This window comes from Haliotis rufescens, unplaced genomic scaffold (assembly GCF_023055435.1).
Source record: "Haliotis rufescens isolate VD_foot unplaced genomic scaffold, xgHalRufe1.0.p SCAF_13, whole genome shotgun sequence".
NCBI classification, from domain to species: domain Eukaryota; kingdom Metazoa; phylum Mollusca; class Gastropoda; order Lepetellida; family Haliotidae; genus Haliotis; species Haliotis rufescens.
Window position 1 is genome coordinate 37,587,139 of NW_025963813.1, and position 22,136 is coordinate 37,609,274.

At 41.9% G+C, this 22,136-nt stretch overlaps 1 protein-coding gene across 4 annotated transcripts in view; it reads left to right on the top strand.

Annotated features, from left to right (window-relative positions):
• Positions 1-22,136, top strand: part of LOC124119036 (putative N-acetylated-alpha-linked acidic dipeptidase) — a 193,303-nt gene that overhangs the window by 95,318 nt on the left and 75,849 nt on the right. For all 4 annotated transcript variants that reach the window (XR_007220450.1, XM_048394522.1, XM_048394523.1 and 1 more), the window contains exon 2: positions 7,617-7,887. Coding sequence is in view for 3 of the 4 variants with exons in the window: in XM_048394522.1 (XP_048250479.1) it covers positions 7,617-7,887 (271 nt within the window). In the remaining variant the exon portion in view is untranslated. The remainder of the gene's footprint in view (positions 1-7,616; positions 7,888-22,136) is intronic.

The following is a 22,136-nucleotide window of genomic DNA, read 5'->3' on the forward strand; positions in this document are numbered from 1 at the left end:
TACAAAACTTAACACAATATGGGAGGAAAACGGTGGGTTACAAAACTTAACACAATATGGGAGGAAAACGGTGGGTTACAAAACTTAACACAATATGGGAGGAAAACGGTGGGTTACAAAACTTAACACAATATGGGAGGAAAACGGTGGGTTACAAAACTTAACACAATATTGGAGGAAAACGGTGGGTTACAAAACTTAACACAATATGGGAGGTTGCAGGTTTGATTCACGTCATGGACTTTTCATGTTACAAAAATTGTGACTTTCATCATCAAAACACAATTGTGATGAGTAACTAATGCAATATAGGGTAAGCTGGTGATAGGTATAATGTTTCTAGATAGCTATTGATGAAGCTATTTTGAGATAGAAGTGAAACCTTTTAGATATTAAAACTGTTTCTGCGTATAAACACTACCGTATTGACAGAGAAGCAAAATCAGTAGGCCTTGTGCAGATATCAACAATTTGTGCTTGGTTTTGTTACAGATTGAAGCAGATTGGGGTATTGTATTGTATCATGTCGTGGTGAATCGTTCCTCCTTACAGTACAGGGCCCCGTTCCACAAAGCAATCTTAGCGCTACGACTGTCGTAGGTCAGTGTTAAAGAATGGGAGTTACAATCACCTTAGCGCTAAGATCGCTTTGTGGAACGAGGCCCAGGAAATAGTTGGGAGTAATTTGTGTCAGTCGGCTGATATGTCATGCATAAGCTTGGATACCAGTTTGTTATCTGGGTCAAGAACTGTATCATTTTTGCTCTGGACAAAAAATGGTTTAAGGAATCCAACCTTCGTATTGGTGTTATTTAAGTGTAATCTAAAGTTATGAGTCTGATATTTATGTCAATGTCATTGCACCACTTCATGGAATATCTCCTCAACAAACTGTTCAGCTCGTGGACATTCAACAGTGGCTTAAGGTCCAGTCTGGGAGGTCTGGCACAGTAGATGATGTTGTAATGTAAACGCTGTAGGTGTTGCTGCAACATCATTTTATTGTCTGGTAGTAAAGTAGTAACAATGGGATATGCAACAATACACAACAATACACAACAATACACAATACACAATACACAACAATACACAATACACAACAATACACAACAATACACAATACACAACAATACACAATACACAACAATACACAATACACAACAATACCCAATACACAACAATACACAATACACAACAATACACAACAATACACAATACCCAACAATACACAATACACAACAATACACAACATTACACAATACACAACAATACACAACAATACACTTGAGAAGATAATCCTTTACAGGATTCAATTGATGCCAGGGGTATGGGTTAAAACACTACTCACTCAAAATGTTTTATGTTCCAACAGCTGCACTGCACTTTAGGAAATTGACAATAACCGCAAACCATCATGTGTTTGCACCAACATTGTTCGAAAAAATGAATTTGAAAATTTAAGATAATTCCAAACACAAATATCCCAACAGTGTTTTTCTGATGGTGTAGCTCTACCATTACTACGGACTGTGTTTCACAACAGACAGAATACCACTGATGATGCATCAACAGCCCTATTACTGACGAGGGACTCGCAGGCATCCCCTAGCCAGCGTTTGAAGCAATATCCAATTCATTTGTATACATAAACAGCGACGTCTCCCCCTTGACTGCTGTTGTTGACGTAGTGTGACATCTTCCACCTCCCTATTGATTTCCTCTCACACTGCTCTATCTGCACATGTCAAAACACGCAAACTTCCATTTATTCACCTCCAAACTTATATCTTCATTTGGTCACTTACAGCGCTTGCTTGACAAGTCGTACTTCCACGGGAAGATGTTTATCTACCTCTTTCGAGGAAGAGTTCAGAGCCGTAAAGTCCGCCTGGCGTCCATGTTGTCGACACCCAGGAGTAGCCAGGGCAATATAAGCCGTAACGATGGGCCCATAAACTAGCATACACATTCATTTTGATGGTGGAATTTTTATTCCCTGACAGCATTTCCGTATCAGGAAAGTCCCACTAGACATCAACCAAAAAGTCTTGTTGGCTACTTAACTGCTGAGAATCTAGCTCATGCAGGCCGCTGAAATGTAGATCTTATGGCCACAATGGCTGTGGGGTATTGAAGGTACTGGAATTGGCTACGATATAGCTGACTACATGCATATGTGATAAATGACTACATGCCAATGTGATATAGCTGATATTGCTGACTACATGCCAATGTGATATAGCTAATATTGCTGACTACACGCCGATGTGATATAACTGATATTGTTGACTACATGCCAATGTGATATAGCTAATATTGCTGACTTCATGCCAATTTGATATAACTGATATTGCTGACTACATGCCAATGGGATAATAATAACTGATATTGCTGACTACATGCCAATGGGATAAAACTGATATTGCTGACTACATGCCAACAGAAATAGCTGAAATATTACATGCCACTCTGATAAAGCCTCAGATAATGACACAGGTAACTTCCATATAACGGAGCTATTGCTACACTATAGAGTACCATATTTTCTTGTGCATTATGCACACCTTAAAAAATGAATAGCAAATGCAGCAGCTCAGTCAACAATGTTATAGCATCCCTGGTACAAAAATTGTTTCAGATATCAGTTCTTCTGATCATTGCAAAGCGTTGGACTGAATCCGACTAGTCAAAGATGTTTATTGAATACGTACATCTTTGAACTGGTAGATCAGAGTGAGTGAGTTGGGCTTAACGCCGCTTTTAACAATATTCCAGTTTTATCGCGGCGTGTCAGCTTAATGTGGGAGGAAAGCCCGAAGTGATGCAGGTCTCAGACGTTTACCACTTGGGTGAAACACACGAGCATGGGTATGGTGCTGACAAACCTAGAAACATAATTGGGGTGAACCGGGTAGATCAGAGCAAAACGTATTATACACAGATGATTGATAGTTCCGGCTTATGTTTATGAGAAAGTTGAGTTCACATATTCATTGAACAAGTTTGTTATCTCCTGTTCAATGGCCTGAAGCAGTTGTGATGCAGAGTTAGACTGAGCACAATATACATTTTTCCCAAAACTTGTACCCATGATTGGGGAGTGCACATGGTCCTCAAGTGCTCTTTATACACCAAAACTACTGTTAACTGCCGGCCTCTCAACCAGCCCGGCATATGATGGTATATAAAGAATGTTGAACTTGAGGAATACCAGGCTGTGGTATAAGTGGATGAAAACGCAAATAATCATGACGGACGGGCATGGTGTTAATTTAAATATCAACACCATAGATCCTCTAATTTGTTGAATGCAAATTCAATTTAAATGTTACCTTGACAACTAGTTGATGTGATCCAGATGCAGCAATCATGGACCATGTTTCTTTCGTCTTGTTATTTAAGACCTCAAATTTGAGGGTTATGTGAAAATTCAGTTTGATAATAGAGCAGAGCACATGTCACATCTGCTGACGTTACAAATATGTTCCCAATCAATGGCTGAGTGAGAGTCCCATCGTCATTCATGGAACGGAGCCGCTCCACAGTGGCAGTCAAGGCTGAATTAGTCTGCGTATCATGTTATTGTTATTCCAGAGGACTTTATTGACGTGAAGTGTGCATGATTACTGTATCAATGAGAGAGAATGGTTGAAGACAGTAATTTCATTTACTCAGCGGAATGTGTCAGCGATGACACAATGGAAGCAGCTTCGTTTTCCCCTGACAGGGGAGGTGTGGCAGGGAGACAGAGTCAAACTCTCTATTGATCCAAAACACTTTGACATTCTTCAAATTTACTGAGAAATATTGGTTACACATGATTGGTAATAGACACCTCATGTTCATATGTACTGAAAATATTCCAGTTACGCAGGCATAACACTATTGAATGTGTAGTCATATGTGAAATCAATTTTCAAATTCGTTAATGAAGTAGTCAATAAGAAGTCTAAATAGACCTGATTACTGATCAAATATTGCTTCCATGGCAACAATATTGGATATTAATTAACAAGTCGAGAATTCAGGGATCCCATTGTTGGAATTATCATGCAGTATGGGGTGTGAGTCATGGCTGTTATTGGGGACATTTGAGAACCCACTCAGTCAACAGTTGATATAGCAGGGTCTGAAACAAGGTGATGTGTTACCACCACTGCAGTTCTAACTGGCGAGAGCTGATATATATCTTGTGTGAGTATAGTTGAGATCTGTTATACCAGGGAGATATAGAGTTGATATACACCTTGTGTGAGTATATTGGATGATCTGTTATACAGGGAGATATAGAGTTGATATATGTCTTGTGTGAGTATAGTAGAGATCTGTTGTACAGGGAGATATAGAGTTGATATATATCTTGTGTGAGTATAGTGGAGATCTGTTGAACAGGGAGATAGAGAGTTGATATACATCTTGTGTGAGTATAGTGGAGATCTGTTGAACCAGGGAGATATAGAGTTGATATACACCTTGTGTGAGTATAGTGGAGATCTGTTATACACAGAGATATAGAGTTGATATACATATTGTGTGAGTATAGTGGAGATCTGTTATACAGGGAGATATAGAGTTGATATACACCTTGTGTGAGTATAGTGGAGATCTGTTATACACAGAAATATAGAGTTGATATACATCTTCTGTGAGTATAGTGGAAATCTGTTATACACAGAGATAAAGAGTTGATATACACCTTGTGTGAGTATAGTGGAGATCTGTAACCAGGGAGATATAGAGTTGATATACACCTTGTGTGAGTATAGTGGAGATCTGTTGTACAGGGAGATATAGAGTTGATATACACCTTGTGTGAGTATAGTGGAGATCTGTTATACAGGGAGATATAGAGTTGACATACACCTTGTGTGAGTATAGTGGAGATCTGTTGTACAGGGAGATATAGAGTTGATATACACCTTGTGTGAGTATAGTGGAGATCTGTTATACAGGGAGATATAGAGTTGACATACACCTTGTGTGAGTATAGTGGAGATCTGTTATACACAGAGATATAGATTTGATATACAACTTGTGTGAGTATAGTGGAGATCTGTAACCAGGGAGATATAGAGTTGATATACACCTTGTGTGAGTTTAGTGGAGATCTGTTATACACAGAGATATAGAGTTGATATACACCTTGTGTGAGTATAGTGGAGATCTGTAACCAGGGAGATATAGAGTTGATATACACCTTGTGTGAGTATAGTGGAGATCTGTTGTACAGGGAGATATAGAGTTGATATACATCTTCTGTGAGTATAGTGGAGATCTGTTATACAGGGAGACTTAGAGTTGATATACACCTTGTGTGAGTATAGTGGAGATCTGTTGTACAGGGAGATATAGAGTTGATATACACCATGTGTGAGTATAGTGGAGATCTGTTGTACAGGGAGATATAGAGTTGATATACATCTTGTGTGAGTATAGTGGAGATCTGTTGTACAGGGAGATATAGAGTTGATATACATCTTGTGTGAGTATAGTGGATGATCTGTTATACAGGGAGATATAGAGTTGATATACATCTTGTGTGAGTATAGTGGAGATCTGTTGTACAGGGAGATATAGAGCTGATATACAACTTGTGTGAGTATAGTGGATGATCTGTAACCAGGGAGACTTAGAGTTGATATACACCTTGTGTGAGTATAGTGGAGATCTGTTGTACAGGGAGATATAGAGTTGATATACATCTTGTGTGAGTATAGTGGATGATCTGTTATACAGGGAGATATAGAGTTGATAGACAGGCTGATAGACAAATCATTGTTAAGTTTACATGACACCAGATGTCCCAAATTTAGGAGAGCATGAATTGTCTCCTCTTGTATCTCATTGAAGGTCAAGGTGACTGTGGAGGCGGTCCCAGGTGGTAGAGACCAGCACAATTCGGTTCCATGCACTAATTCAAATCATTTGAAATCTGTCATGTTTCGAGAAATAATTGAGATGTTTTCAGTTTAAAAATGAGGTCTGTCTGTAAGATAAAGATTTAATGACCTTTAAACTGCTGGTGCTAGACACCATGGGGAGGGGGAGTTTGCAGCCAGGATAGACACCCTCCCCCAGGGTTGTGCTAATAGTGGACACGAGTCTTTCTCTGTATGGCTTCAGGCTCTCACATTCTTCTTCCTCGTCATGCCGCTAATCTCTCGTTCTCTGCCACACTCTTCTACTAAATAAGTCCAGCTTAAATGGGGTGTAAAAAGCGGAAAGATTTTCATCCATAGGGAGTTATGCTAAAATTTGACAAACTCTTTTTTCCTGAGTCTAATCGATAGTAATAATGGTCTGCTTTGGCAGATTGTGATGGTTCATCCTCTGGGTCATCTCTCGAGTCTTCATCAAAGGGTTGAGGGAGAGAGTATTGCACACGCCACAGATGCATTTAAATTGGGTAGAAATAAAAGAACACTTCTCTGCACTGACCTATGACAGGGCTCATGTCTGATTAGCCATAAATGTTGTGTTGCTCGTCTATCAGCAATATTGGAATGACATACTCAGCCCGAGATTCACCACGCTTCTCATCTAGACATGCATCAACTCTCTATTCGAAGACAATAAGGCCAATTTACCTTTTTCGTTTTACACATAACAGGTCTTTTTAACACACAAACACTCACACTCACACTCACACTCACACACACACACACACACACACACACACACACACACACACACACACACACACACACACACACACACACACACTAAAACACACAAACACACTAAAATGCACACACTAAAACACACACACACTAAAACACACACACACACACACACACACAAACTAAAACACACTAAAACACACACACACACACACACACACACACACACACACACACACACACACACACACACACACACACACAGAGTAAAACTGACCCCCGACAGTTCCATATATCACTGTCCCTTAGGTCAGTGGTAGCATAGCCGAATGGGTAGAGTGTCCTCTTGTCTCGCCTCTTGATTCCCAGTTTGGATACATTGTATCAGGTCCATTCCTTTTCTCCCCCACTGTAATATTGCTAAACTGTACTCATAACTCAGAACACTAAAACTGTCCAATCCTGTAACATATTCAACTCTCTTGTATTTATGGGGGGAGCAATAATTGTGTCATGATGAGTTTGAAAGTTTGACGCAGGGGTAGCATTATGCAGATGGCTGTTTCAATGAATGCTCGTTCCACCCGTGACAAACAGGTCTGGTTGTTGATGAAATATAGTGATAGCTAAACAGACAGATTTTTTATTCATGCACCGATTGTCTTTAAATGTAATATCCAGTTATGTATGACTGTTTAATAATCTCATACCAACTTTGACTGGAGTAGGTCCGATAGTTTTTCAGATATTGTAGTAAACGTCGGTACCTTAAATTAACTTCAAGCCTATAGTTCGCCTTTGTCTGTGATAACCCTGTGTTCCAGCCACACTTTCTCCACATGAAAGCCAGACAAACTGGCTCATGAAGTTTTGTCCAAACCTTACCGCCTCCATTTATGGTCAAATTCAGGCTCATTTCAGTACAACAACAACAAAACCAGACAACAGTACAAGCACTTTGCAATCAAATCTAACTTACGTTCCATTGTGTTTCAGTATGCCAACCCGCGGCTACATTGCCGGCAAGCCGGTGTCGAGATGGGACGCGGAGTCCGACAACATCGACATCGAGTACAAGAACCTGGACCGGCCCCGCCCACAAGCGTGGTGCGGAGACTGCTTCAGTGGGAGGAAGGGGACAATCCTCAAGGTCCTCCTCCTCATCGTCATCTTCTTCGTGGGCCTCATTCTCGGATACATCATCAGGCGCAACATCCACGAGACTTTCATAGAACCTGAGCAGAAGCCTAACTTTGGAGTCCAGCAGGTAGGTTAATGTATTTGTATGTAGTCAGGGGGTTGGCCCAGGTCTATGGTCTTGCTTTGGCTGTGCAGAGTTGTCTCCCTTAGATGTACCAGAAACCTGGGTTCCCATGTACCGTGTGGTGTACCGTCACCCTGGTTCGAAACCAAGACATGCCCTGATAATGTTTTCAGCACCGTACCCGTGCTCTGGTGTCACCAAAGTGGTAAATGTCTTTCACTTGCATCACTTCAGGCTTTCCATCCACATCAAGCTGATGAACTTGATAAAACCGAAGACTGAAAAGTGGTGTTCAAATCCTTCTCACTCACATCACAAATATAATGTTACAAGTCTTTGATTAATGCTGTTCTTTAATCTCAGCTTCTAGTCACAATATTATGCATTTTTTTAAGTTCTGAGTTGAGTATTTGCAAACTTCTTTGTAGAGAAGGGGCACTGGCGTAAAACATTTGCCAGTATATGGTGACTGTTATATTGCTGGAATAATTCTATCAACAGAGTAAAACCCAGTTTTTCACTCACTCACTCACTCACTCACTCACTCACTCACTCACTCACTCACTCACTCACTCATTGAGTAAACCACTCAACAATTCACTCACTCAACAATTCACTCACTCACCCAACAATTCACTCACTCACTCACTCACTCACTCACTCACTCACTCACTCACTCACTATCAGCCTCACTCCGCAGGCAGCAAAATGTCAGCTGTACCCTAGATGCTAACCAGGTAAACTGTTTTTATTATGTTTCTTCTGAACATTAATCTTGGAACCGGGATCAATGGCCAATTTTGTAGTCCGTGTGTGTCACTATTACCATGTTAGTTGTACATATAGTGTTGGCTGATCACAGTACACAATGTTAATGGACACATAGCTCTTCCTAGGACTTGGACATCAGGTCCCAAGGTTAAAGTTTGGAGCCCATTTAGCCCCAGTGCTCAATGATGACATCCAGGTTGTCTTTGATGCCTGTGCGAGGACATCCTATAAGACATTCTTATAGGTCTTCCTGGTGAACGTTGTAGAGGACGTCCTATAAGACATTCTTATAGGTCTTCCTGGTGAACGTTGTAGAAGACGTCCTATAAGACATTCTTATAGGCCTACCTGGTGAACGTTGTAGAGGACGTCCTATAAGACATTCTTATAGGTGTTCCTGGTGAACGTTGTAGAGGACGTCCTATCAGACATTCTTATAGGCCTTCCTGGTGAATGTTGTAGAGGACATCCTATAAGACATTCTTATAGGCCTTCCTGGTGAACGTTGTAGAGGACATCCAATAAGACATTCTTATAGGCCTTCCTGGTGAACGTTGTAGAGGACATCCTATAAGACATTCTTATAGGTCTTCCAGGTGAACGTTGTAGAGGACATCCTATAAGACATTCTTATAGGCCTTCCTGGTGAACGTTGTAGAGGACGTCCTATAAGACATTCTTATAGGCCTTCCTGGTGAACGTTGTAGAGGACGTCCTATAAGACATTCTTATAGGCCTTCCTGGTGAACGTTGTAGAGGACATCCTATAAGACATCCTGGTGAACGTTGTAGAGGACGTCCTATAAGACATTCTTATAGGCCTTCCTGGTGAACGTTGTAGAGGACGTCCTATAAGACATTCTTATAGGCCTTCCTGGTGAACGTTGTAGAGGACGTCCTATAAGACATTCTTATAGGCCTTCCTGGTGAACGTTGTAGAGGACGTCCTATAAGACATTCTTATAGGCCTTCCTGGTGATCGTTGTAGAGGACGTCCTATAAGACTTTCTTATAGGCCTTCCTGGTGAACGTTGTAGAGGACGTCCTATAAGACATTCTTATAGGCCTTCCTGGTGAACGTTGTAGAGGACATCCTATAAGACATTCTTATAGGCCTTCCTGGTGAACGTTGTAGAGGACATCCTATAAGACATTCTTATAGGTCTTCCAGGTGAACGTTGTAGAGGACATCCTATAAGACATTCTTATAGGCCTTCCTGGTGAACGTTGTAGAGGACGTCCTTACTTTTTGAACCCGGTAATGTGTTGAAGGCCTCTGTTAAGGTCAAGGACATTTTCTAACTGACTGAAGATCAAGGGTATTGGCATCCCTGTCATTTTTAGCACAATTCACTGTGCAGAGTTGCCTCCCTTAGTAATGCCAGTATGTGCTGATCATAGATTCCCATCCCTAGCTCAACGGTTATGCTCCATGCTGTGTCAGCACTGTGGCCATGTTTTTCACTGTATTTCTCTAAACTAAACATATATTACCTGTCTCAATGTGGACATTTCTCCCACATTGATCCTGAAACTAACTGAAATACTGGGGGCCATGTGGCCTAAATAGAGAAGATGCGTTCCACTTTTTTCTATCTTGTCCACGCTATGCCAAGTTTAGAATTGATAAATACTTTTTTGTTAACCAGCTCAGCATACATACTATACTCCACGGCAATGAAGATTCATCTTCCTCAGACAATGAATACATTATAAAATCAGTTCACAATTACATCATTGAAACAAACCGCTTTACGTAAGTTTTGTGTCAATTTAAGAATATAAAATGCTTTTGGTATCTTGCTTTTCATTTTATTTTTTATGTTGTGTTACTCATTAATGTCTGCTCTATAGACTTCATTACAATCTACATGTATAATGTACAATATTAGGAGAAGCATTAATATAGGCCTTTTTGGCCTGTTTGCTAATCCTTTTTCCATTTTGTAATGCTATTTAATGTAAAATCTGAACATTAATGGAAATAAAATACTGTTTAAATCAAATACTGGGGGCACAGGTGGCCCAGTCGTCTAATGCGCGCGATTCGATGTGCAGAGTTGCGTCCCTTGGGCATGCCAGAAACCTATGATTGTGGGTTCGAATCCCGGTTTACCCCGATTATGTTTCTAGATTTGGCAGCACCGTACCCTTGCTCGTGGGTTTCACCGAAGTGGTAAACGTCTGAGACCTACATCACTTCAGGCTTTCCTCCCACATTAAGCTGACACGCCGTGATATAACTGGAATAATGTTAAAAGTGGCGTTAAACCCAACTCACTCACTCACTAACTAAAATACTGCTCAAAGCATCATAAAACCCAAGTCACTCACTCACCCGAGGGCAAAGTGCTTGTGCAGCCATGCCGAAGTACCAATTGGCATTTATTTGTTTTGCTATCAAGCTGATGATGAGATCAGTTCAACAGGACCGTCAGGATGAAGGTGGAGGTTTGGTGAGGTGAAATTGGGTTTAACGTGCGTGTGTGTGTGTGGCGAGGGGGGGGTTGGCTGGCTGGCTGCTTGTACTAGTCCGGACTGATGCCAATTTATGGTGCTAGCACACTGAGATACCATGCTGCAGTTTAACATGAATACCCCACTCAGACACATTATATACTGACTCCGAGCCGACCAGTCCTTGTTTTAGCCCCTTAATGCTGAACGTCAGGGTAACAACAAATACCATCTTTTAATGTCTTTTGGTATGACGCGCCTGGGGATGGAACACCGGACCTTCCGCTCTCCGGGCAGACGCTCTGCCACTAGTCCACGGAGGCGGTCTCAGGATGAAGGAAGATGGTATCCGCTGGGATCTAGTTGATGGAGGTGTGCCATTTTGTCTCATCAATATTCAAGTGAAAGACCTCCCATGTCCCAGGCATGAACTGGACTGGTATTTGTTGCCATTTTAAGCAAGATTGAGCTTGTACAGTTTCAGCTTGATCAGAAGAAAGAATTCCTTCTGCGACAGGATGGTGTTTTTGTTGCTTCATTGTGGAAGTCAGTGTCTGGAAGACAGATGTATTTGAAGTACTGTATCAACAGCATGGAGTTTGCTGGTACCAGGTGGTGTTGGTTTACAGCCAGTTATATCACAGTGTCAGCTTAATTTGACGGGAAGCTCAAGTTAGCACAGGCACCCAGGTGGAACCAGTGAACACAGGTTAATTACCCAGGTGGAACCAGTGAACACAGGTTAATCACCCAGGTGGAACCAGTGAACACAGGTTAATCACCCAGGTGGAACCACTGAACACAGGCTATTCACCCAGGTGCAACCATTGAACACAGGCTAATCACTCAAGTGGAACCAGTGAACACAGGCTAATCACCCAGGTGGAACCAGTGAACACAGGTTAATCACCCAGGTGGAAACAGTGAACACAGGCTAATCACCCAGGTGGGACCAGTGAACACAGGCTAATCACCCAGGTGCAACCATTGAACACAGGCTAATCACTCAAGTGGAACCAGTGAACACAGGCTAATCACCCAGGTGGAACCAGTGAACACAGGTTAATCACCCAGGTGGAAACAGTGAACACAGGCTAATCACCCAGGTGGGACCAGTGAACACAGGCTAATCACTCAAGTGGAACCAGTGAACACAGGCTAATCACCTAGGTGGAAACAGTGAACACAGGTTTATCACCCAGGTGGAACCATTGAACACAGGCTAATCACCCAGGTGGAACCAGTGAACACAGGCTAATCACCCAGGTGGAACCAGTGAACACAGGACAAGAGGGGTTTGACTGTATCGGGACAAGAAGGGTTTGACTGTATTGGGACACGAGGGGTTTGACTGTATCGGGAGGACAAGAGGGATTCCGATGTATTAGGACAAGAGGGGTTTGACTGTATCGGGACAAGAAAGGGTTCGACTGTATTGGGACAAGAGGGGTTTGACTGTATCGGGACAAGAGGGGTTCCACTGTGTCGGGATAAGAGGGGTTCCCTTGTATTGGGACAAGAGGGGTTCCACTGTATCAGGACAAGAGGGGTTCCACTGTGTCGGGACAAGAGGGGTTCCCTTGTAGTGGGACAAGAGGGGTTCCACTGTGTCAGGACAAGAAGGGTTCCACTGTATCTTGAGGACAAGAGGGGTTCCACTGTGTCGGGATAAGAGGGGTTCCACTGTGTCGGGATAAGAGGGGTTCCACTGTGTCGGGACAAGAGTGCTTCCACTGTATCTTGAGGACAAGAGTGCTTCCACTGTATCTTGAGGACAAGAGGGGTTCCACTGTATCTTGAGGACAAGAGAGGTTCCACTGTTTCTTGAGGACAAGAGTGGTTCCACTGTATCTTGAGGACAAGAGGGGTTACACTGTATCTTGAGGACAAGAGAGGTTCCACTGTATCAGGACAAGAGGGGTTACACTGTATCAGGACAAGAGAGGTTCTGCTGTATCAGGACAAGTGGGGTTCCACTGTGTGGGGACAAGAGGGGTTCCACTGTGTCGGGATAAGAGGGGTTCCCTTGTATTGGGACAAGAGGGGTTCCACTGTGTCAGGACAAGAGGGGTTCCACTGTATTGGGACAAGAGAGGTTCCGCTGTATCAGGACAAGAGGGGTTCTACTGTGTCAGGAAAACAGGAGGACATATTTGTGGATATGGTAAAGAATAGAAAAATACTTCAGGTATTACAAACAAGAATTCTCAACCCATTGTTAGTGTATATTATCTCAAATTTTAACTTTTCATACCATGATATATCTTTTGGACATGTAAAATGAAAAATATTATTTTCTTACAATATGTAAATGAATTCTCAATCTGTTGTAATACAGTCTCAACGTTTGCGTTTTCATGTATTGTATCGTGTATTGCATCACTTCCTGACAATCGAGATTTGTTTCTGATAATAACAAATTCTGTTCCTATGGGTCTGTATTCCCCTGATGATTGAGGATGATGTCATGTCAACATGAACCACAGCTAGTTTGCATTATTGATCTTTTCACTCCTGTTTAGTGTTTAGATGAATGTGGTGTAATTCTTCATTTGGGTTGTAATTATCCTCAGCAGGATGGTCATCATGTTGTTGAGATGCCATTCTTCATCACAGTCGGGTTGATGGAACTGCGGTTCCTACAAATCTTGTTTTTTGCTTCACAATTACCAAGCGTTGACTGGATCAAAGTTTCAGGAGGATTTTCACTTGAGCTGGTTCAATCTACACAGGCCTCGTTCTTTATCTGACAGATTTGTTTTAATGCCACAACGCCATGCACTAGTTATGACATGGGTTCTAGCTCCTGTCCACATCTTTGTGTTGGTGCCATGATATTCATCGTGCTTGTAATGTAATCTTCAAGACATAATACCTCTGGAGCTGAATGACTCCCTAGGTATCTATAAGAACCCAATGGAAGTGCAAGGAGCCAAGTTGGTGCCATGGAACCAAATGGAATTATCCCATTGTGGAATTGTATTGACATTTCTACTGCTGGAGATTTGGTATGCAAGTGGTATTGGCAGTAGAGGATATCCAACCATAGATTTCTTCCCCATTACTGTTAGGAATTGTTTTGGCACAGATGATGAGAGGGTCATGGGACACCCTATTCTTCACTCGTTAGCATCATTCAACTTTATCTAGCATCAGTCAACTTTATCTAGCATCAGTCAACTTTATCTAGCATAAGGGCTCCTTGAAATGTTTCATGGAAAGAGAGAGGGTCATGGGACACCCTATTCTTCACTCGTTAGCATCATTCAACTTTATCTAGCATCAGTCAACTTTATCTAGCATCATTCAACTTTATCTAGCATGGCGCTCCTTGAAATGGAAAGATTTGCAACTCACTCACATACTCCTCCAGAACAATCTCTCTCAGTTATTCATGCAACTCTCTCATGTACTCCTCCAGAACAATCTCTCTCAGTTATTCATGCAACTCTCTCATGTACTCCTCCAGAACAATCTCTCTCAGTTATTCATGCAACTCTCTCATGTACTCCTCCAGAACAATCTCTCTCAGTTACTCATGCGACTCACTCATGTACTACTCCAGAACAATCTCTCTCAGTTATTCATGCAACTCACTCATGTACTCCTCCAGAACAATCTCTCTCAGTTATTCATTCAACTCACTCACGTACTCCTCCAGAACAATCTCTCTCAGTTATTCATGCAACTCACTCATGTACTCCTCCAGAACAATCTCTCTCAGTTATTCATGCAACTCTCTCATGTACTCCTCCAGAACAATCTCTCTCAGTTACTCATGCAACTCTCTCATGTACTCCTCCAGAACAATCTCTCTCAGTTATTCATGCAACTCTCTCATGTACTCCTCCAGAACAATCTCTCTCAGTTATTCATGCAACTCTCTCATGTACTCCTCCAGAACAATCTCTCTCAGTTACTCATGCAACTCACTCATGTACTCCTCCAGAACAATCTCTCTCAGTTATTCATGCAACTCTCTCATGTACTCCTCCAGAACAATCTCTCTCAGTTATTCATGCAACTCACTCATGTACTCCTCCAGAACAATCTCTCTCAGTTATTCATGCGCCTCACTCATGTACTCCTTCAGAACAATCTCTCTCAGTTATTCATGCAACTCACTCATGTACTCCTCCAGAACAATCTCTCTCAGTTATTCATTCAACTCACTCACGTACTCCTCCAGAACAATCTCTCTCAGTTATTCATTCAACTCACTCATGTACTCCTCCAGAACAATCTCTCTCAGTTATTCATTCAACTCACTCATGTACTCCTCCAGAACAATCTCTCTCAGTTATTCATTCAACTCACTCATGTACTCCCCCATAACAATCTCTCTCAGTTATTCATTCAACTCACTCACGTACTCCTCCAGAACAATCTCTCTCAGTTATTCATTCAACTCACTCATGTACTCCTCCAGAACAATCTCTCTCCTAAAGGACCGCCTCCGTGGTCTTGTGGTAGAGCGTCCGCCCGGAGAGCGGAAGGTCCGGGGTTTGATCCCCACCCGCGTCATACCAAAAGACGTTAAAAGATGGTACCTGTTGTTACCCTGTCTGGGGCTCGGCATTAAGGGGCTAAAACAAGGACTGGTCGGCACACACTCAAACACACACACGTACATGCACGTCGCTATATAAGTGCAATAATCTTGGACGCGATGTTAAACCCCATTTCACCTCACCTCACCTCTCCTAAAGCACATATTTTTCCAATAATTTTTCTTAGAAACCTTTTTCTAATTGATAAACTCTCTCACAGTGGTTTCAAGGGGATCCTGTCTTGTCGTCATCGTCCATTGTTGTTTTTCCGAACATCAAAGTAATGGCATGTGATACTCTTTGTTCATATATTGCATCTCCTTCTTTGAATGAGATATTTGACCTTTCCAAGCTCCAGCATCGCCTATATATATCTTTATGTTCACATAAAACAGCCAGCTTCTTGCTGGAGCGCTGACAACAGGAAGGAAGTTGTCCTGTAGTAATTGCCATTGTGATCTTAAGTTCTTTCTTTCACAATGAAATATAATGTTACAAGTCTTTGATTAATGCTGTTCTTTAATCTCAGCTTCTAATCACAATGTTATGCTTGTTTTTAAGTTCTGAGTCGAGTATTTGCAAACTTCTTCGGAGAGAAGGGTCACTGGTGTAAAACATTTGCCATTGCCCAATCCTCACAAGCCTGTTTCTGGTGACTGTTATATTGCTGGAATAATTCTATAAGCAGAGTAAAACCCAATTTCCACTCACTCACTCACTCATCCAAAACCTACCCACCCATACCAATTCAACCAAAGCCCACCCAAAGACCCATACCCACCCATTCACTCATTTACTCACTCACTCACTCACTCACTCACTCACTCACTCACTCACTCACTCACTCACTCACTCACTCACCCAGCTGTATCCTCCTTCCATGTAATATGCTAAACTGTTTAGCTTGTGTTCAAGACTTCATGTCATTGGGGCTTTTGGTTTCAGTCAAAGTTGTAAACAGCAAAAAAAAAGAGAGTCACCATAATGTGTAATCGGCAATACTTTGTGCAAAAGATGGATCTGTTAAGTTCAATCACTGACACTATCCTAATCCTACTTCCTGATAGTGATGGCACAGGAAATATTGGTGGTAATTTTGGTGGAAATATCAGTGGAATGGAGAATGTCTTTGAAGGTCGTTTAAGCATGTCCAGGCATTATTAAACCCTGTAGGGAGTTTGTGACAAGGAACATCCTTCTATCACTTTTTAAAGATTACCCAGACTGAGCAGAGGAGTTTGGATGTGTTTGATTGGCCAGGGATCGTCTCAACAACAGAGCAGTACCTAAATCCATACCAAGCTTAATACGAGTAACATCTTCAGCTGTCTTAAGAATAAAATCAATCATTTGATTTCCCTCTTGTCGGAGGGAATTTGTTATAAACAACTCTTTCCAACTCGCTCTATCCATTCTAAAAAGTTCCTGTGGTTCTCTGGGTCAGAGAATAATGGGTAATAGACTTATCAGAATGCTACAACTCTCAGGGGCACTTGAGAGAATTTTCATTATTGAGTTTTTAGATAAACTTCAATTTTGGGTAGATTGAGGCCTCCTCCTTTGGCCATTCTGTTGACAATGCCAGACAATGACAGAAGCTTGCTCATTATCTCTCTGTGGAACTGTTTGATTGAGGCATTAAACCAGGAACACTCAGACCGTCAGTCTCATACCAGGAACACTCAGACCGTCAGTCTCATACCAGGAACACTCAGACCGTCAGTCTCATACCAGGAACACTCAGACCGTCAGTCTCATACCAGGAACACTCAGACCGTCAGTCTCATACCAGGAATATCAGACCGTCAGTCTCATACCAGGAACACTCAGACCATCAGTCTCATACCAGGAACACTCAGACCATCAGTCTGATACTAGGAACACACTGAGACCATCAGTCTGATACTAGGAACACTCAGACCGTCAGTCTGATACTAGGAACACACTCAGACCGTCAGTCTCATACCAGGAACACTCAGACCGTCAGTCTCTTACCAGGAACACTCAGATCGTCAGTCTCATACCAGGAACACTCAGACCGTCAGTCTCATACCAGGAATATCAGACCGTCAGTCTCATACCAGGAACACTCAGACCGTCAGTCTCATACCAGGAACACTCAGACCGTCAGTCTCATACCAGGAACACTCAGACCGTCAGTCTCATACCAGGAACACTCAGACCATCAGTCTGATACTAGGAACACACTGAGACCATCAGTCTGATACTAGGAACACTCAGACCGTCAGTCTGATACTAGGAACACACTCAGACCGTCAGTCTCATACCAGGAACACTCAGACCGTCAGTCTCTTACCAGGAACACTCAGATCGTCAGTCTCATACCAGGAACAGTCAGACCGTCAGTCTGATACTAGGAACACACTCAGACCGTCAGTCTCATACCAGGAACACTCAGACCGTCAGTCTCTTACCAGGAACACTCAGATCGTCAGTCTCATACCAGGAACACTCAGACCGTCAGTCTCTTACCAGGAACACTCAGACCGTCAGTCTCATACCAGGAACACTCAGACCGTCAGTCTCATACCAGGAACACTCAGACCGTCAGTCTCATACCAGGAACAGTCAGACCGTCAGTCTCATACCAGGAACACTCAGACCGTCAGTCTCATACCAGGAACACTCAGACCGTCAGTCTCATACCAGGAACAGTCAGACCGTCAGTCTCATACCAGGAACACTCAGACCGTCAGTCTCATACCAGGAACAGTCAGACCGTCAGTCTCATACCAGGAACAGTCAGACCGTCAGTCTCATACCAGGAACACTCAGACCGTCAGTCTCATACCAGGAACAATCAGACAGTCAGTCTCATACCAGGAACACTCAGACCGTCAGTCTCATACCAGGAACACTCAGACCGTCAGTCTCATACCAGGAACAGTCAGACCGTCAGTCTCATACCAGGAACACTCAGACCGTCAGTCTCATACCAGGAACACTCAGATCGTCAGTCTCATACCAGGAACAGTCAGACCGTCAGTCTCATATCAGGAACACTCAGACCGTCAGTCTCTTACCAGGAACACTCAGACCGTCAGTCTCATACCAGGAACACTCAGACCGTCAGTCTATTACCAGGAACAGTCAGACCGTCAGTCTCATACCAGGAACACTCAGACCGTCAGTCTATTACCAGGAACAGTCAGACCGTCAGTCTCATACCAGGAACACTCAGACCGTCAGTCTCTTACCAGGAACACTCAGACCGTCAGTCTCATACCAGGAACACTCAGACCGTCAGTCTCATACCAGGAACAGTCAGACCGTCAGTCTCATACCAGGAACACTCAGACCGTCAGTCTCATACCAGGAACAATCAGACCGTCAGTCTCATACCAGGAACAGTCAGACCGTCAGTCTCATACCAGGAACACTCAGACCGTCAGTCTCATACCAGGAACACTCAGATCGTCAGTCTCATACCAGGAACAGTCAGACCGTCAGTCTCATATCAGGAACACTCAGACCGTCAGTCTCTTACCAGGAACACTCAGACCGTCAGTCTCATACCAGGAACACTCAGACCGTCAGTCTATTACCAGGAACACTCAGATCGTCAGTCTCATACTAGGAACACTCAAGTGTTATCTTGTAAGAGACTGAAAACAGAGTTCTCTTGTAAAAGATTGAGAACAGAGTTATCTTGTAAAAGATTGAGAACAGAGTTCTCTTGTAAAAGATTGAGAACAGAGTTCTCTTGTAAAAGATTGAGAACAGAGTTATCTTGTAAAAGATTGAGAACAGAGTTATCTTGTAAAAGATTGAGAACAGAGTTCTCTTGTAAAAGATTGAGAACAGAGTTCTCTTGTAAAAGATTGAGAACAGAGTTATCTTGTAAAAGATGGAGAACAGAGTTATCTTGTAAGAGATGGAGAACAGAGTTATCTTGTAAAAGATTGAAAACAGAGTTCTCTTGTAAAAGATTGAGAACAGAGTTATCTTGTAAAAGATTGAGAACAGAGTTATCTTGTAAAAGATGGAGAACAGAGTTATCTTGTAAGAGATGGAGAACAGAGTTATCTTGTAAAAGATTGAAAACAGAGTTCTCTTGTAAAAGATTGAGAACAGAGTTATCTTGTAAAAGATTGAGAACAGAGTTATCTTGTAAAAGATTGAGAACAGAGTTATCGTGTAAAAGATGGAGGGAGAACAGAGTTATTGTGTAAGAGATTGACACATTAGATTATATCCAATCAATACCAGTATTTAAGGGTAAAAATTGTGAAATTCAATATTCTATTTTAACAATCACTATTGAAATCATAGCATTTTAATAACAATGGAAGTGTCAGTGTATCATCCATCCCTCTATTAATATATGTACAATATTTATGTTTTGTAGATCGATAATTATTTTTTGCAAATTGATATTCTAGTTATGATTTGTTTTCAAAACCTGATGATAGTGGCAAGGTGGGAAGAAAAGCTCAGTGTGTTGTTTGTTCTTCTTGGACTCCGTGTCTAGACATCATAAGATCAATACCCAGATCCAGTTCCGTTTTCGGCCCAGCTACTTCCATACAGATTAAAATCAAATTATGATATTTCTCTCAAATTCTGAGTTGTAATGATGTTCTTAGGTTCAGTCACCTGAGGCAGGAGTTGCACAGTCATCGTCAAGGATCCAGGTCCGACACCCCAGATTACCGTAGTCGACGTAACAAGCGCCCCGCTCTAATAAGCGCCCACGGCGATATTTGCTGATATATTGGCTAGTGAACAATCCCAATTACCACAAGACATATTTATTCCTGTATAATACCCACTTGTGTGTTATATGCACCCTTAATTATGGGCAATTAAATTTTGGAAAATATATCTGTCGTGTATAATACGCACTGACTTTTCTTTTGTATCATTGCAGGCTGTCAGCATAAACCACGAAATTTACGATCTTTCAACTCTGTTTTCTTTTTCATCAAAATTATATCCTAATAAGAGCCCCCTTGTTTCTAATTTTGAGAGCGCCCTGGGCGCTTATTATGTCGAATACGGTAATAGTGCCATTGGTCTGAAGCTCATTTCTGGTGCCCCCCTGCCTTGATATGACAGGAATAGTGCTAAAGGTGGAGATAAACAAACCATACTCTCGTTACACACGTGAGATGTACTGCAGTGATTTGCACCTTGGAGGTTTCTGCTGTGTCGGCGATAATTCAGTTGAATGAAACCATTATGCTTGCCTGACACAACAACATGCGACCCCCCCAGCTGATTGACGTCTGGTATTTACTTCTCTCTGATACATTTTCCTTTTCAATTTGAAAAAAGAATTATGTCTGTGGGTACAACCAGTGACCTTTAAGGACTATCGACATTGACAAGTGAACACGGTTTACATAAACATTGGAAATATTTGACATTTGACATCCTAAGACATTTTATTTTGATGACCTTTGGTATTTAATGAACTTTGACATTTGAATACCACTGATGTTTGAAAACCTCTGACATTAAGACTTGTGACCTTTGACAACAAGCATGTATGACCATTGATATTTGGAGACCTTTCACATTAACATTTGAGACTTTTTAGACGGACATGGAAAATATTTGACGCTGGATGTCCTTTGAAGTATACATTTAAAGGTATAGGAATTGTGATGTGTGAAGACCTAAGTTGGACTAAGTGCATATACCTCAAGTGTATCTCATCCACATCACAAGTGTCCATGAAATATATACCATCCATATCACATATGTCCATTAAATATCTGAAACCATACAACACATGTCCATTAAATATTTCTCATCCATTAATCGCACCTGTCTATGAGGAATAAACATATCACACATGTCCATTAGGTATATCATCCATATCACACATCCATGAGGAATATCATCCATATCACACGTCCATGAGGAATATCATCCATGTCACACATGTCCATTAGAGATATCATCCATATCACACATCCATGAGGAATATCATCCATATCACACTTCCTGTATAAACCCAGTACATCACACATTTCCATGTGTATATACCCCGTAATCACACATTTCCATATGTATATACCCCGTAATCACACATTTCCACGTGTATAAACCCAGTACATCACACATTTCCATGTGTTTATCCCCGTACATCACACATTTCCACGTGTATATCCCCATACATCACACATTTCCATGTGTTTATCCCCGTACAATACACATTTCAACGTGTTTATCCCCGTACATCACACATTTCCAAGTGTATATCCCCATACATAACACATTTCCATGAGTATTTCTGCCGTATATAACAAATTTCCACGTGTATATCCCCCGTACATCACACATGTATATCAGCTTCTCACAACTCCTTACGAGGAGGTACTGATGTGTTGATGTGGTTGGGGGGGATCGATGGAGAGTTGTACCAGATGCCCCGTGCTCTTTCCCACTTAAACTCTTCCCTTCAGTGTACGGAACAAGCGATGGAGCACTACAGAAAGACATTCT